General features: G+C 30.9%; 2 protein-coding genes across 2 annotated transcripts; both read left to right on the top strand.

Moving 5' to 3' along the window:
• The first annotated feature begins 3976 nt into the window (after window positions 1-3976).
• Window positions 3977-5414, top strand: LOC131611915 (putative UDP-rhamnose:rhamnosyltransferase 1). Its single transcript, XM_058883743.1, has one exon. The coding sequence runs from the start codon at window positions 4044-4046 to the stop codon at window positions 5355-5357; it is 1314 nt and encodes a 437-aa protein (XP_058739726.1). The 5' UTR covers window positions 3977-4043; the 3' UTR covers window positions 5358-5414.
• Window positions 5415-9250: 3836 nt separating this feature from the next.
• LOC131611914 (putative UDP-rhamnose:rhamnosyltransferase 1) lies at window positions 9251-10756 on the top strand. Its single transcript, XM_058883742.1, has one exon. It carries the CDS (start codon window positions 9332-9334, stop codon window positions 10643-10645), a length of 1314 nt encoding a protein of 437 aa, XP_058739725.1. The 5' UTR covers window positions 9251-9331; the 3' UTR covers window positions 10646-10756.
• The last annotated feature ends 6102 nt before the right edge of the window (window positions 10757-16858 follow it).

Here is a 16858-nt window from a genome sequence, read left to right as displayed (position 1 = left end):
TTAATTATGTTTTGGTGCGTATTTGAGCAATCCACCATTATTATGGTTCTTAAGATTTAAATTGGGGTTTTTAGGATTTAGGCGAAATTGGACAAAATTAGGGGCTCCTTCATGCTTAGGGAGCGATTTCGACTTAATTCGTGGCTTTATTTTGGATTGATACTATGTATTGGTGAATTTGAGGATTTGCAGGGGCTTTAGCAACAATGGAGAACCGTGGCCAATGGTCTGTTGTTTTTTTCAGAAAAAGAACGAAGAAGATGAAGAAGCTAGGAGCGCGCTTCTCTTCTTTTTTTTTTAATTTTTAGATTCATTCGTTTTCATATATTATACTTTAGGATTATTAAGTTGATAGCAAAGCAAATCCAGCGCGTCTGGTCTTGAGGTAAGGCTGAGAACCAAAGGGACCTGGGTTAGGGTTATTTTCCCGATCACTCGATTGTTCGATTTAATTATTTAATCTTTTTTAATAAAATTGTAAAAAAACCCTAGAAAGTTATCGATGCATTAGGGTTTGCCCAATCCCACTGGCCACTTGGCCAGAGTTTTAGGATTTAATTTGTTATTCGTTCCGACTAAACCTATTGGTCGCAATGATTAACAATCGATTAATTTAATTAATCAAATCCGATAATAAAACACAAATAATGAAAGTTGTCATCATGTAATGATCAAACCTATTGATTATGAGGGATAATGATAAATAATTTAAATTATTAAAATACATTTATTTGCTGCCCGTGACAATCGAACCTATCGGTCAGAGTAACCAGCAATACATCATTCAATCCGTTAACTATGGTGATCAAACCTATTGATCATCGCACCTAACGGTAACATATCAAACCAGGGTTGCACGCCAAACATTTAAAACACACTAAACCACGAAACTACAGATTTCCATCTCTGCGATTTTCAAATCTACGATAAGGTAATTCAAAATACCTTCGAACTTCGCATTTCAAAACTACGACAAGGTAACTCAAAATACCTTCAAACCATATCAAATCAAATTCAAAGGCGTACAACCCTGTGCCCGAACGTTGACTCTGATTCTCCCTAAGGAGATACGTAGGCACTTGGCAACAAGGCGAGTCCCCTTCCCCTAAATCTTAATTAGGTTCAAATCTTACCGTTCACCCTTTTCATCTCTTTAGCTATTAACTTAATAAATTTTAGCCATAAACCTCCGCCTCTCAATTCAAAACCTTAGGAAAGGGTTGAGGGTGCCTAACACCTTCCCTCGACCTGATTATAATAATCTTACCCCGATCTCTATAACTTCGAGGGGTTTCCTATTCGCCCTGATAGAATAGGTGGCGACTCTAAACTTTAGTTTTTAGAGCAGGTTGCTACACTTGCAAAATAAGTTAATGAGTGTATTCTGTGTATTTTTAGCACTTATCAAATATGTAATGATACAAGGCTTGACAGTTACTAGATTTACTAATTTTGTCATTGAAGTTAAAATTATTTCAAAAAAATTATTAATATTGAAAATATCATTTATATTTCAAGGATGTCTATGTTCCTTTCTCAATCATCGTGATCATTCAAGCTTGTATGAAGAAAATTTACAATTACAGCCTCTTTTGCGATGATCATTAATAAGTCTCTAGGAAAATCATTTAGAATATATTAGTTTATGCTTGTCCAGAGAGATTTTGATCATGATCAATTATTAGTTTATGATAAGCCGAAACAAAGTTTAGCTCAACAACAAATGTTGTATTCAAATAAATGTTTGCACAATATTTGATAGGTAAAAAGATACTCCTTTCATTTTCTAAATTGTAGTTACATCTTCTTCGATTCTCATATATGTAAACCTTTGGAAATTAAGTTTTTAATGCAAATTTAAATTTGTTATTTGTAGGATCATGGATTGTTCTCATAGCGTATCAAGATGTTGTTGAAATTTCCTACACATTTTGATCATATATTCGTAGTTCGTATTTTAGACGTGACAATCAACTACAATTAAACTTATTTTGTATAACCAATTATACAGTTGTCAAAATACATTTGACCTAGTGTGACAATATATTGCTTTCATACAACTGTATTTCACGACAATTAGTTCAGGAAATTAGTTCAGGAAATAAATGAGTATTTACCTTTTTTGGTACGAATATCCAACTAGTTCAGGAATATTAATAGAGAGTATTAAAGATGGGCGCCACACATCTAATGAGTAACGAAGAGATTACTTTTTTTGATTAATTTATTTCTATAATAAATGCGAGTAACAAATACTTTTTTTTGACAGAAAATAAATGATATTCTTTCATTCAAATCGATAGAGTACATCGTTACAATACAAATTCAAAATCGCCAAAAACAGAAAGGATGAATCTGCGAACAACATCCATGTTAATAGCATAAAACGGAAAATTGCATATGCCTACAAATATTAATGTATTGACTGTATTGAGATGTCCGAAATATTCATGCTTCCGGATCTGTAGCGTTGACGGCACCAAAGTCATTGATTGAATCTGCACTAGATCGAAACTAATCTTTAAACCTGAAACAAATTACCGCACAAAAACGGAAAAACAAAATACCCGCACAAAGACGAGAAATCAAAATACACCACAGAAATATGGGAAATCAAAACAAACGATGACCCACGAAATCACAAAAAAGACAAAAAGAAAAGGTGTAAAAATCACTTATTTAAGTAATAGATAAACAAAAACGATTTGGAGGGGTGATTTTGGATCAAAATTGATCCTAAATCACCCCTCTTTGAGAGAGAGGAAGGAAAAAGAAGAAAAGTGACGGCTAGGGTAGAAGAGGAATGGAAGAGATTGTGAGTAACAAATACTTTAGTGCAAAATGTAACGAGCAGTAGCGTAGTCGGAAATTTTAGGGAGTCTATACAAAAATTTTACATCATATTTTCATTAATTTTACATTATGTTTTTATTTATTTTCCCTTTGATTTTGTCTAAAATATTTCTCTTAATTTTGTCTAAAAATTTTACACCACATTTTTATTAATTATGTCCTTAATTTTGTCTAAAAATTAATAATTTTATTCTTGCTGTTGTCTAAAAATCACCTATTAGGTGGGGAGTATAAACCGAAATGAGGAGTTGAGTCCGGACGCGTTTCCGGACTTGCTAGGCTATGGGTCTGTTTGGTAAAAATAGTGGTTGACTGATAAGCTAACTGATAGCTTATAGCTTATGATTGATGACTGATGACTTATAGCTTACATGGTTGAGACTGGTAGCTTATAAGCTAATTGAAGTGTTTAGTAAAATTAGCGGTTCAATTAACTTATAAATATAAAATGACATAAAAATTATTTAATACATAATTATTTTATTTTAAATTAAAATAAATTATAAGGGTTAAAAATAGATTTTAAATTAAAATAATAAGGATAAAAAAAGAAGAAAAAATAATAAGCTATAAGACATAAGCTAAAACGCTATTTAAAATAGCGTCTGAAAAATAAGCTATAAACCAGTAAAATAAACTATAAGCTCGTGACGAAATGACCGTTATCAAACGGGTCTAAATTATCATATGAGCTTATAAGACATATGACATAAACTATAAGCTCGAAAATATATCTTACCAAACAGAGCCTATATAGATCCGCCCATGTGTATGAGTTGAGATAAAAAGAATTTTTTTAAAGAGTTATGCCAATGAATGTCTTCGGTGTACTGGTTAAGCATTTTAAATAAAATAATATTTTAGATTTAATGCATTGATGATAAACAATATTTTTTAAAAAGTTAATTATTTATGTTTTTAATATATTGAATACATATTTTAAATAAAAAAACTTATTTTTTTAATTTATGCTTACTTATATCTTTTAAATTTAGAAAGCAAGTGTCAAGAAGATTGCTTTCACATAGACTTTTAATTTATATTTATTTGAAATAATTTATTGGAAATCTAGCTTCCACATAGACTTTTAATTTATATTTATTTGAAATAATTTATTGGAAATCTCTGTCTATAAAAGTATGTTAAGTTCCACATACTAATTAATCATCCAGACATTATACATTACCACCATGGAAGATCAATCTAAGAAGTTTCTTCACATTGCTGTTTTTCCATGGCTTGCTTTTGGTCATATTAGTCCTTTTTTTCAGCTTTCCAAACTCATTGCTCAAAAGGGTCACAAAATTTCATTCATTTCCACACCTAGAAACATCAAACGCCTCCCTCAACTTCCTCCTACTTTACAGCCTTTCATCAAATTTGTAGAACTCCCACTTCCACATATAGATCAACTACCCGAAAATGCAGAAGCCACTATGGACATTCCAACACATATTGTTCCATATCTCAAGAAAGCATTTGATGGTCTTCAACAACCTTTGACAGAATTTTTGGAAACATCCACTCCTGATTGTATCATATATGACTTTGCACCTTATTGGTTACCACCAATATTATCAAAGCTTGGCGTCTTAAGCATCTACTTCTCGATTTTAAGTGCATTTGGTATGTCTTATGGAGTAGATTTCTTAGTTCGGGTTCGGGAGTCAGATGACAAGGACAAAATTATTACTGCTGTTTACTATGAACCTAATGAATCTGGTGTTTCCGACATGTTTAGAGTGAAAGAAACTTTTTTCGGTGCTGAATTTATTGCTATAAGAACTTGCATGGAGATTGAAGGTAAGTATGTAGAATCGATGGAAAACCAAAGCAAGAAAAAAGTGATTCCAGTTGGATTATTGCCACCCTCACTTGAATTCAGTGAAGATAAAAAGGATGAAAATTGGGATACAATCCTTAAGTGGTTGGATAAGTATGAAAAAAAGTCAGTCGTATATATTGCATTTGGAAGTGAAGTGATATTAAGTGATGAAGAATTTACTGAGATAGCTAAAGGGTTGGAATTATCTTGTTTTCCCTTTCTTTGGATTTTGAAGGACCAAGACAAACATGACCGGTTTGTTGAGAATGGTTCAAATAAGAATGGATTGATTTGGAGTAACTGGGCACCACAGTTGAGAATCTTAGCACATGAGTCAATTGGAGGATTCTTGACACATTGTGGTTGGAGTTCAGTGATTGAGAGTCTTCAAGTTGGGTGTCCACTTATTATGTTACCTTTCCATAACGAGCAAGGTTTAGTTGCTAGACTTATGGAAGAAAAAATGGTGGGGGTAAAGGTAGAGAGAAATGATGAGAAATTCAGTAGGGATTCAGTGGCTAAAGCATTGAGATTGGTGATGGTGGAGGAGGAAGGAAAGGGTTATAGAAGTAAAGCAAAAGAGATGAGAAAGATAGTTGGAGATATGGAGCTGCACCAAAAATATATAGATGACTTTGTAGATTATGTGGAACTGCACATCCCATCATCTAAGCATTAATGCTAAAGGTATTATAATTTCATCTTGTTTTCAACGAAATGCATTTGAATTTGAAGATTTCTTTGCTCTTTCTTTCTGTATTGTAATGCTACCTATAGGCTTATTACCATGTTTTCATTCCTCTTATGCTAGATTTCTTATTTTGATTTAGTGAATTGAATGTCATGACAATTAATTTTCTCACCTCAGCATATATATTTGGAGTACAACAAGATTCTTTTTAAAAGTGACATCATTAAGAGTAATGCTACTCTTACACCCAATTCCTACACCCAATACTTACATCAAACATTGTTTACCGTATTTATACGGTGAACAGTGTTTTTAAAATAAAATAATAATATTTATAAAAAATATTTTTTATTTTTAAAATTATGGACGACACTGTTCATGTACAAACGTGTATTAACCAAGTTCAATATTGCATTAACCAAATTTTTACACTGTATTAACCAAGTTTGATGACTGCTAAAAATTATTTTTAATACGTGGATTTGGCATTAACCAACTTCATTACTGTATTAACCAAGTTTTTACACTGTATTAACCAAGTTTAGTGACTGCTAAAAATTATTTTTAATACCTGGATGTTGCATTAACCAACTTCATTATTGTATTAACCAAATTTTTACACTGCATTAACCAAATTTGAATAATGTTATTCTCACACCCATGAACAGTACTTTACAGTAGTCACCAAATTTGGTTAATGCAATGTAAATTGTTGGTTAATGAAATTATAATGTTGGTTAATGACACAAATTTAAAAAAATAAAAAAGTATTTATTATTATAATAATATTTTACTGTTCATAAAATATATATTTTTATTTAAAATACACTATTCACCGTATAAATACGGTGAATAGTGTTGGGTGTAAGTATTTGGTGTAGAAAGTGGTGTATGAATAGCATTACTCCATCATTAATTGTAATGACCTGATTAATCATGTTTAAATTTCTATTCAGGAAAGTGGGTAGACTAGCTACTCCATTTTAGGTAAAGTACTGGAATCGTGTACACACCGAAGTCATATCAATTTTGTTATTATTTTTAAATTGATACACCAATCGATACACATTTGGTATCACGTACCCAACTTTTTAGATATTTTTCAGATGATATAAATATCATATAAGAATGACATTTTTATGTGAGAATATGAAAATGGATCTGAACCATTAGATTTTAAAATAAATGGTGAATATTAAGTGTCAATATATTTTTCTCTTTCCTCAATATTTATTTTAATAATGGAGGAGAGAGAAAAAAAGATTTACACTTAATCTCCACCATTTATTTTAAAATAAATGGTGAATATTAAGTGTCAATATATTTTTCTCTTTCCTCAATATTTATTTTAATAATGGAGGAGAGAGAAAAAAAGATTCACACTTAATCTCCACCATTTATTTTAAAATAAATGGTGGATATTAAGTGTCAATATTTTTTTCTCTTTCCTCAATATTTATTATAATAATGGAGGAGAGAGAAAAAAAGATTCACACTTAATCTCCACCATTTATTTTAAAATCTAATGGTTCAAAATCATTCTCACATTCTCGTATAAATCTCTCATTCTCATATATATATATATATATATATATATATATATATATATATATATATATATATATATATATATGTATATATATATATATGTATATATATATATATATATGTATATATATATATATATATATATATATATGTGTGTGTGTGTGTGTGAGAGTAATGATTCTTTCTCTTGAATTGGAGGATCTGTTTAGCCGGGATAGGAAGAAAGCTTTTCTTCTTTAAGGGTATAGATCAACCTAGTTGTTCATTTCCTCAATTGCCTCGTATTAAAGAAATGAGCTAATGGAGGAAATATGATTGGGTCGAGCTATAGTCGGGCGAATCGGAGTGAATGTTGATCATGCTTGCCCGATTCTCTAATGACCCTTTCATAACTATTTCGAGTTGTTTAGACCATGGGTTGTTTTCTTCCAAGACCCAAACAAATTATCCCAATTCAAAATCTCTCAAGCAAGATTGTCATAATTGAGTTTTTATCTTGACTCGTTTTACTTAGGTAAATTCATAGAGTTAACTCATATTAAAATTATATTAAATTTGTATATATGACATATATATTGATATAATATTCTAAATGCATTAATTATTTAAAATTTTAACTTAATTATAAAGTAAAAATATACAATATCATCATAATAGAGTGTAATATTCACAAACTTGTATCAAACTACATAAATTGTCCATCAAATCATAAAAAGTAACATCTAAAAGATTATAAAAAAACAATAATTCCATAAGTTTTTCAAGTTCAAAAAAATAAATCTTTTCATCTTCATCTTCAACTTAATCAAAAGTTCAATCCTTCTACAACATCATCTTCATTAGAACATTCATATTCGACTTGATTAAATCAATCTCCAAATGTTAAAGATTCCTTATTATTATAACTAAGATACGAATGTGAATAAAATTAAAAATTCCATAGAGAAAATTTTTTGGGCCAAAATATAAAATGTGATTTATAAATTTTGACAAAAAAAAAAGAAGTAAAATCAGGTCAAAGAGTAAAATCCAACAATTTTACATGATTTTACACGATTTCACCGATTTTATAATGATTTAAATCACTTAAAATCGTTTAAGAATACGATTTTACATAAAAAAAAGTTTTTTTACCTGCGATTTAAGACGAAATGCTGACCTAAAAACATGAAATCTATAGAGTTTAGGTTTTAAATCGAGATTTTAACAATCTTGCTCTCAAGCACGGGGTCTTATAAAAGAAAGTGATTAAACAAGATATATAATACTCTATTTTGAGTGAGATTTAGGAAATAGAGTCCCTTCGACGAGACATCCAAATTTGAGTTCCTCAAGCGTTATTTTCCCTTTGATTTTGTCTAAAATATTTCTCTTAATTTTGTCTAAAAATTTTACACCACATTTTTATTAATTATGTTCTTAATTTTGTCTAAAAATTAATAATTTTATTCCGGCTGCTGTTGTCTAAAAATTACCTATTAGGTGGGGAGTATAAACCGAAATGAGGAGTTGAGTCCGGACGCGTTTCCGCCTTCCGGACTTGCTAGGCTATGGGTCTGTTTGGTAAAAATAGTGGTTGACTGATAAGCTAACTGATAGCTTATAGCTTATGATTGATGGTTGATGACTGATGGCTTATAGCTTATATGGTTGAGACTGGTAGCTTATAAGCTAATTGAAGTGTTTGGTAAAATTAGCGGTTCAATTAACTTATAAATATAAAATGACATAAAAATTATTTAATACATAATAATTTTATTTTAAATTAAAATAAATTATAAGGGTTAAAAATAGATTTTAATTAAAATAATAAGGATAAAAAAAGAAAAAAATAATAATAAGCTATAAGACATAAGCTAAAACGCTATTTAAAATAGCGTCTGAAAAATAAGCTATAAACTAGTAAAATAAGCTATAAGGTCGTGATGAAATGACCGTTATCAAACGGGTCTAAATTATCATATGAGCTTATAAGACATATGACATAAGCTATAAGCTCGAAAATATATCTTACCAAACTGAGCCTATATATATATTCGCCCATGTGTATGAGTTGAGATAAAAAGATTTTTTTTTTAAAGAGTTATGCCAATGAGTGTCTTCGGTGTACTGGTCAAGCATTTTAAATAAAAAAATATTTTAGATTTAATGCATTGATGATAAACAATATTTTTTTAAAAGTTAATTATTTATGTTTTTAATGCATTGAATACATATTTTAAATAAAAAAACTTATTTTTTTAATTTATGCTCACTTATATCTTTTAAATTTAGAAAGCAAGTGTCAAGAAGATTGTTTTCACATAGACTTTTAATTTATATTTATTTGAAATAATTTATTGGAAATCTCTGTCTATAAAAGTATGTTAAGTTCCACATACTAATTAATCATCGAGACATTATACATTACCACCATGGAAGATCAATCTAAGAAGTTTCTTCACATTGCTGTTTTTCCTTGGCTTGCTTTTGGTCATATTAGTCCTTTTTTTCAGCTTTCCAAACTCATTGCTCAAAAGGGTCACAAAATTTCATTCATTTCCACACCTAGAAACATCAAACGCCTCCCTCAACTTCCTCCTACTTTACAGCCTTTGATCAATTTTATAGAACTCCCACTTCCATATATAGATCAACTACCTCAAAACGCAGAAGCCACTATGGACATTCCACAACATATTGTTCCATATCTCAAGAAAGCATTTGATGGTCTTCAACAACCTTTGACAGAATTTTTGGAAACATCCACTCCTGATTGTATCATATATGATTTTGCACCTTATTGGTTACCACCAATATTATCAAAGCTTGGCGTCTTAAGCATCTATTTCTCGATTTTAAGTGCATTTGGTATGTCTTATGGAGTAGATTTCTTAGTTCGGGCTCGTGAGTCAGATGACAAGGACAAAATTATTACTACTGTTTACCTTGAACCAAATGAATCTGGCGTTTCCGACATGTTTAGAGTGAAAGAAACTCTTTTTGGTGCTGATTTTATTGCTATAAGAAGTTGCATGGAGATTGAAGGTAAGTCTGTAGAATCGATGGAAAACCAAAGCAAGAAAAAAGTGATTCCAGTTGGATTATTGCCACCCTCACTTGAATTCAGCGAAGATAAAAAGGATGAAAATTGGGATACAATCCTTAAGTGGTTGGATAAGTATGAAAAAAAGTCAGTGGTATATATTGCATTTGGAAGTGAAGTGACATTAAGTGATGAAGAATTTAGTGAGATAGCTAAAGGGTTGGAATTATCTTGTTTTCCCTTTCTTTGGATTTTGAAGGACCAAGACAAACATGACCGGTTTGTTGAGAACAGTTCAAATAAGCATGGATTGATTTGGAATAATTGGGCACCACAGTTGAGAATCTTAGCACATGAGTCAATTGGAGGATTCTTGACACATTGTGGTTGGAGTTCAGTGATTGAGAGTCTTCAAGTTGGGTGTCCACTTATTATGTTACCTTTCCATAATGAACAAGGTTTAGTTGCTAGCCTTATGGAAGAAAAAATGGTAGGAGTAAAGGTAGAGAGAAATGATGAGAAATTCAATAGAGATTCAGTGGCTAAAGCATTGAGATTGGTGATGGTAGAGGAGGAGGGAAAGGGTTATAGAAGTAAAGCTGAAGAGATTAGCAAGATAGTTGGAGACATGGAGCTGCACCAAAAATATATAGATGAGTTTGTAGATTATGTGGAACTGCACATCCCAGCATCTAAGCATTAATGCTAAAGGTTTTATAATTTTATCTTGTTTTCATTGAAGTGCATTTGAATTTGGAGGTTTCTTTGCTCTTTCTTTCAGTATTGTAATGCTACCTATAATGCAAACTTGGTTTCTTTCAGTAGAATCTTCAAATTTCTACATGTAGATTTAAACAAAAATAATGTAAAATTATGAAAATTTGTATTTCAATGAAACAAATATATATATATATATATATATATATATATATATATATATATATATATATATATATATATATATATATATATATATATATATATTCACTTTTTCGCCTCGAGTCATTTTAACACAGAGGGAAAAAGTTGCATGATTTTCAATAAAATACAAAATTTGTCGTTGCTGGGATTCAAACGCATGAGCACTTCTTTTATTCTCTCATTGGATAAATAATCGAGGGGTAAAGCAAAAACTTTTTATGACACCCTTTGTTACCTCGCCTATGAAATTGAGATAAAATCCCTTTTACAATCAAGGTAAAAGGGATTTTTTTATAGTAGTTGCAATTTAAAAAAAAAAAAGAAGAAGAAGAAGAAGAGAGATTACAACAAAGAACCAACCTTGAAAATTTTCCTACTCTTGCAATCAATTCTAGAGAATGGTGATGTACTTCACGCTACTACTTTCATTATTGTTGTTTTTTATTACCTTAAATTTGTATTTCAACATTTTGAATCTAAGATGGATCGTTAAGGAATTCACATTCTGATTAGTTGGTGAGATTTTCACGGGGAACCCTGATATTTCATGTGGATTTATGAGTTAAAATATTTTGAGAGTTAAAATTATATAAATGGAAGGTAAAGATTCGTAACTTAATTTTTTCGTCAAACTGAACACAAGTTTTCCCCCTCGGTTGCTAGCTCAACCGAGGTAATATGTCATAAATTAAAATGAAAATAAAATAAAATGCGCTAAAATGCAATTGTTGGAATTCAAAAGGAGGTTGATCAATACTTTTCCCTTGGTTGCTAGCTCATCTGAGATAATAGGTCATTAACAAAAATAAAATATAAAAAAATATGTTAAAATGCAATTGTTAGGATTCAAAGTCATATCCCCTGAGTACTTTTCCTCTCAGTTGACAATTCAACCGAGGTAATAGGTCATAAACAAAAATAAAATTAAAATTAAATGTGCTAAAATGTTGTTGTTGAGATTCGAAGGTGTGTACTTTTCTCCTCGATTGCCAACTCAACCGAGATAATAGATAGTATTTAAAAATATATATTAAAATGTGGCGCGCCTTTGGTTTACACCTCGATTGTTACAATACTATCAAACATACATTTTACATTTTGTAACATCTTAGTACTTCGGCCATTTAATCAATTGTAGTAATAACTCTTATTTAGGCTACTTCATTTTTTATTTAATTATTAAAATATTTTTCACCAAAGTCCATACTAACAACTGTGGTGATATGTTAAGGATTACATGCTTCGAATCTCAGCACCATAAATCACTACTATAAAAAACGCTTCTAACGTCGAACGCGAAATGCATTTTACCTTAGCAAAAGAATCAAGGAAATTAACGAAGGGAGTCATGAAAAGTAATGACTTGACACATCGATTTTTTACACACCGAGGTAAAGGTTTATTATGGCATGGGTTTGAATCCCAGTTTCTACACTTCTATTGTTTACAAAAACTAACGCCTTTTTTATCTCGGCTTATCATAAAAACAAAGGGGTCATTAGTTTTTTTTATAATAAATCTCGTTACAGTGTTTACCATAATATTATATTTTTTTTAATAAAACTCGTTACAATGTTTATAAAGAATATTACATTAATTTTCCATGAAGATCTTATATTGGATCTTCAATTCCTTGATATTCTGTGAAACTTTTTCATTTACGGATCTTGCATGTATTTGTCTCTAGTGAAAAAAAAGGGTAAGATAATAAAAATCTAAAATCTAAAATATTTTTGGTACAAATAAAAATTTAATAGAACAAACCTTGAACCCAGATAATTTTCTGCTCTTGCAATCCATCGAAGAGAATTTTCCAAATTTCCTTAGGTTTCATATGTCATTTAGATTTCCAAAATCGTAAGAGAACTTATATAATGGACGTCCCTTAGGTTTCACGCGGATCACTAATGGTGGATTCTTGAGCGTTGATAACCTTTAAATGGACGGAAAGATTTTTTTAAGGACATTGATTGAAAATAGTGAAAAAAATACTTAATTATCATCTCGGTTTTTAAAACAACTGAGGGGTTAGAGTAAAATAAAAAAAAATTACAAAAATGGTTACATTATTTGCCCTGAATATTAAAAATACTTTGTATAAAACAATTCTTCGCAGAATATCAGATTGTTTACCTAGAATATTAAAATTACAGCATGAGCAAGTCCCATACAATATTTATTGCATACAATTAATATTTTGGATAAACAATACAACCATTTTTGTAAAAGAAAAATTTACTCTAACCCCTCGATTTTAAAACAAAACCGAGGGGTTAGAGCTTTTTTATTAAATGGTTACAATGTTTAAACAGAATATCAAAAATTCATGGTATGCAACAAATCTTCGCAGAATATCAAAATTGTTTACCCAGGATGTTAAAAATGCAACATGTCCAGGTACCGTGCAAGTCGCTAGAGATCTGCACTTGAATGTTGGACCTGCATTCACCAAGACTGATTATTGATGCTATCATTGTCACTGCTTTCACTAGTGTATACAATTTTCATGCTTGAAATGCATCCAACCTAATTAGGTGTTTGTTTTAAAAATTGGAAGAAAAAAATTTTCAGCACTTGCAATCCATCAGTAAAGACTTTTAGGAATAAATCATAGTTGTTCAAAACCTTCAACAACAACAACCACAAAAACATCAACACCATTGTTTGAGATGGATTTCAAAAACAGAAAAAATATTTTGTTCAAGGTAGAAGAATTTTTTTTTCAGTTTCACAATCCATCCTAAATAAATAATGCATTCGACGGTGGGGCGACTAAAAATAAGATATCATTAGGGTAAAATCTATTCCGGGGGTGTTTTATAGTAAAATTTGATTATTTTATCCTCCGAGTTATCAAAGAAACCGAAGGGTTAAAATAATTTATTTTATAGTTGTTGACAAATAAAAACATAAAGTGCATTAGCTAGGATTCAAAGCATGCCGTGAATGGTATATCACCTCAATTTTTATAAAACCTGGGGCAACAAGTTGTTTTTTTCCTGGATGACGTGAAAGTTGTGTCATGAAGAGCGTTATTTGTTGTAGTGAATTTTCCATTTTCTTTGTTACCAAAAAGGGTGTGTCATCTTCATTTTTATATTTATATTAAAATTAAAATACTTTTCACCACAGTCTTTACTATCAACTGTAGTGAAAGGTCGCTGTTAATTTTTCAAGGGGCCATTGATGCCATGATCGGATGGCTCTGATGGCACCATGTGGCCATCAGAGCGAGGAGGTACAAGCTGAACAAAAGAGGGGATTGGTGTCCAACTCATTTCCCTCGCCTCACTCTCTCCCTTTCTCTAACAAACACCATGTTGGTGTAAGCCCTAGAGGCCAATAGTTTTGGTATTTGTATCAAATTATTTATTAATAATTAAAAAGCATTTCTTTTCTTTATTATGGTTTTTTTTCCAAAATAATAATGTCCCTGGAATAGCTAGTCCATTTAATGAAATTTTAAGCGTGACTTAATCATTAGATCTTATTAAACATAAGGAGATTATTCTTAAAGTATCTATAGTCGAGCTTTATTTTGAAGTGGTATAACATTATAGCATTGAGACTATTATGTGGATAGACTGATGATCACATCTCATAGATCATGGATAAAGAGTTATCAAGGCTTAACATATGTATGAATATTAGGAGTAATATTTATACCAGATTGATCCGCTTTGAGAATACTACATAGAATGTTATGCAAAGTGTCGTAAATTATTCTCATAGTGATATTGGTGTATGTTAGAACAAAATTAGTTTATAACATATCCACTAGGTTTTGATGATAATAAAGTATTTAAATAACAATTGGATATACTAATGTGTGTTCAAGTGTGCAGGTACAAAGATCACTATATTGATTAAAAGTATGTTCTGAAAACGCATTGAACATTGGAAGAGAGACTCTTAAGAAGCATATTTTGATGATGAGAACATGACGTCTCAAGACTCTGAACAAGCCAGCCGCTAGAATTCAGAGTCTCAAGGATTAGAAGCTAAGAATCAGACTCTGAAGGATCAGAACCTGAACTCAGTCAAAGGTCAAGAACCGAGGATTTTCTAACACGCCGCTATCATACTCTAAGGTCAATTTTTTTTTGTTGTCACGTGATATCTCAAAAGAAAGTTGCAAAAGCCTCAAGATTTACAACTGATCATTCCTTTTTTAGCAAAGGAAGTTCAAGTGAGCTTGCAATGACATTAACCATTGAGGAAGCTTTGCAACGAATCCGTTGATATCTCACTTCAACGAATCTCTTGTGCTTGAAGTTCTCTCCGATTAATATTGCATGAAACTCTATAAAAGGAGTTGATGATTTGGAGAAATACATAGCAGTATACCTTGACAAGAAAAATATAAGTTACTCTGTCAAAACAAAGAGCACAAGATAACTTAGAACTTTTTACCATTGTACACTTATAGAAATTTTTAAGTCTTAGATTTTTATGTGTTGTAATCTGTTTACACCTATGATTGTATATTGTCATACCCCAAAATTTGCCCATCATATTTCAATATACTTTGACTCATATGACTCAAGACTATGCAAGAATTGGGCTCACTTACCTGCCTCCTAAGCTATCAACCCACAACCAGGGTTTTGCTTCTCTCAAAGTCAAATAAGGTTCTGACACCTCAAATGGACTGCATGGCCTCTCATATGCTTCCAGTAATCCTCACACCAAGTTTCAAACTCTGATTCACAAGATTTCTCAATCAAATGCTCAGATAGTCAACAGTTGACCAGTTTGACCTAAAAGTCAATTATGGTCAACATACAGTCAAAATTCCTGATTTTTGGTCAACATCAATATTTTGAAATAACATTCATCATTTGATCAAGGGTTGATCATGATTCATCAAGAAAAGTTCAGAAATCAACAAAACTCAAAGTTTCTAAATTAGGGTTTTTTGACCTAAAAGTCATCTGAACTTTGACCAGTCACAACTTTCACATGGAACATCAGAAATGTCCCAACCAAAGCCTATCTTGAAGGAAATTGAATTATCTACAACTTTGAATCTCTAAATCCAAGGCCAAAAATGCTTCATTTGAGAGGTATGGACCAAAACATTACAAGTCATTTTTGAAAGTCAACCAAAAGCAGTTTTTGTCAAAGTCAATATCATCAAGATAAAATCTCCAAATGCAAAAAACATTCCAAAGTGGATTGTAGAGGACATCTTGGGATTTCCAAAAATTCCTAAAACACTTTCATATCTTAAGTATTGAGGGATATATTCCTTGTCAAAGTTGGTAAAGTTTTGGTAAAAAATGTGAAGCAAATGAAGTTCAAATTGAAGTTTCTTACAAAGAGGCCCAACTTTTTATGACCCAATCTTGTTCCCCAAGTAACCCGAGATATCCAATCCAAGTGCCACGAATTTATAATAATTATTTGATTTTATATTGAATTTTTATTCATTTAAAAATGATATAAGTCAAGTAATTAAGATAATAATCAAATATTTGATTGGAGAGAGCATTCTAACCAAATTCAATCATCAATTAAACAATATATTTGATTTAATTTCGTGGAGATTGATATTGGCAAGAGAAGGAACAAATTGTCCAATTTTAGAAAGACTGAAGAATCAAATTTCATCAAATTTCATCAATTTCCAATATCATGATTCAATGAGGATTTGATTCAGTTCGTTAACCTAAATTGTTCCGTTATAAGCACATAAGTGGTGCAGACCAAGAGGGAGGGGGATTTCATAAGGATTACTGCTAAGAAAAAATCGTAAAAAAACTTCCACAAATTCTAAGAAAATCCAAATCGATTTTGGAATTGGAGGGAAATTCAAGGACTCTTGGAGACTTAGAAACAATCCTTGAAGGTCCAAGAAGCATTTTCGATCATTCTCGAGGCTTGTAGCATTTGGAATCGACTCAACCAAGCATCACGGTTTGCCATTTTTTCCATGTTCGATTACGGTAATTCATAAGTCATAAACATGTTTTGATTGTATTTTCGTGATTAG

This window comes from Vicia villosa, linkage group LG6 (genome assembly GCF_029867415.1).
Source record: "Vicia villosa cultivar HV-30 ecotype Madison, WI linkage group LG6, Vvil1.0, whole genome shotgun sequence".
Taxonomy (NCBI): Eukaryota; Viridiplantae; Streptophyta; class Magnoliopsida; order Fabales; family Fabaceae; genus Vicia; species Vicia villosa.
Note: the sequence above shows the minus strand (reverse complement) of the source record. Positions and strands in the feature narration are given on the sequence as shown.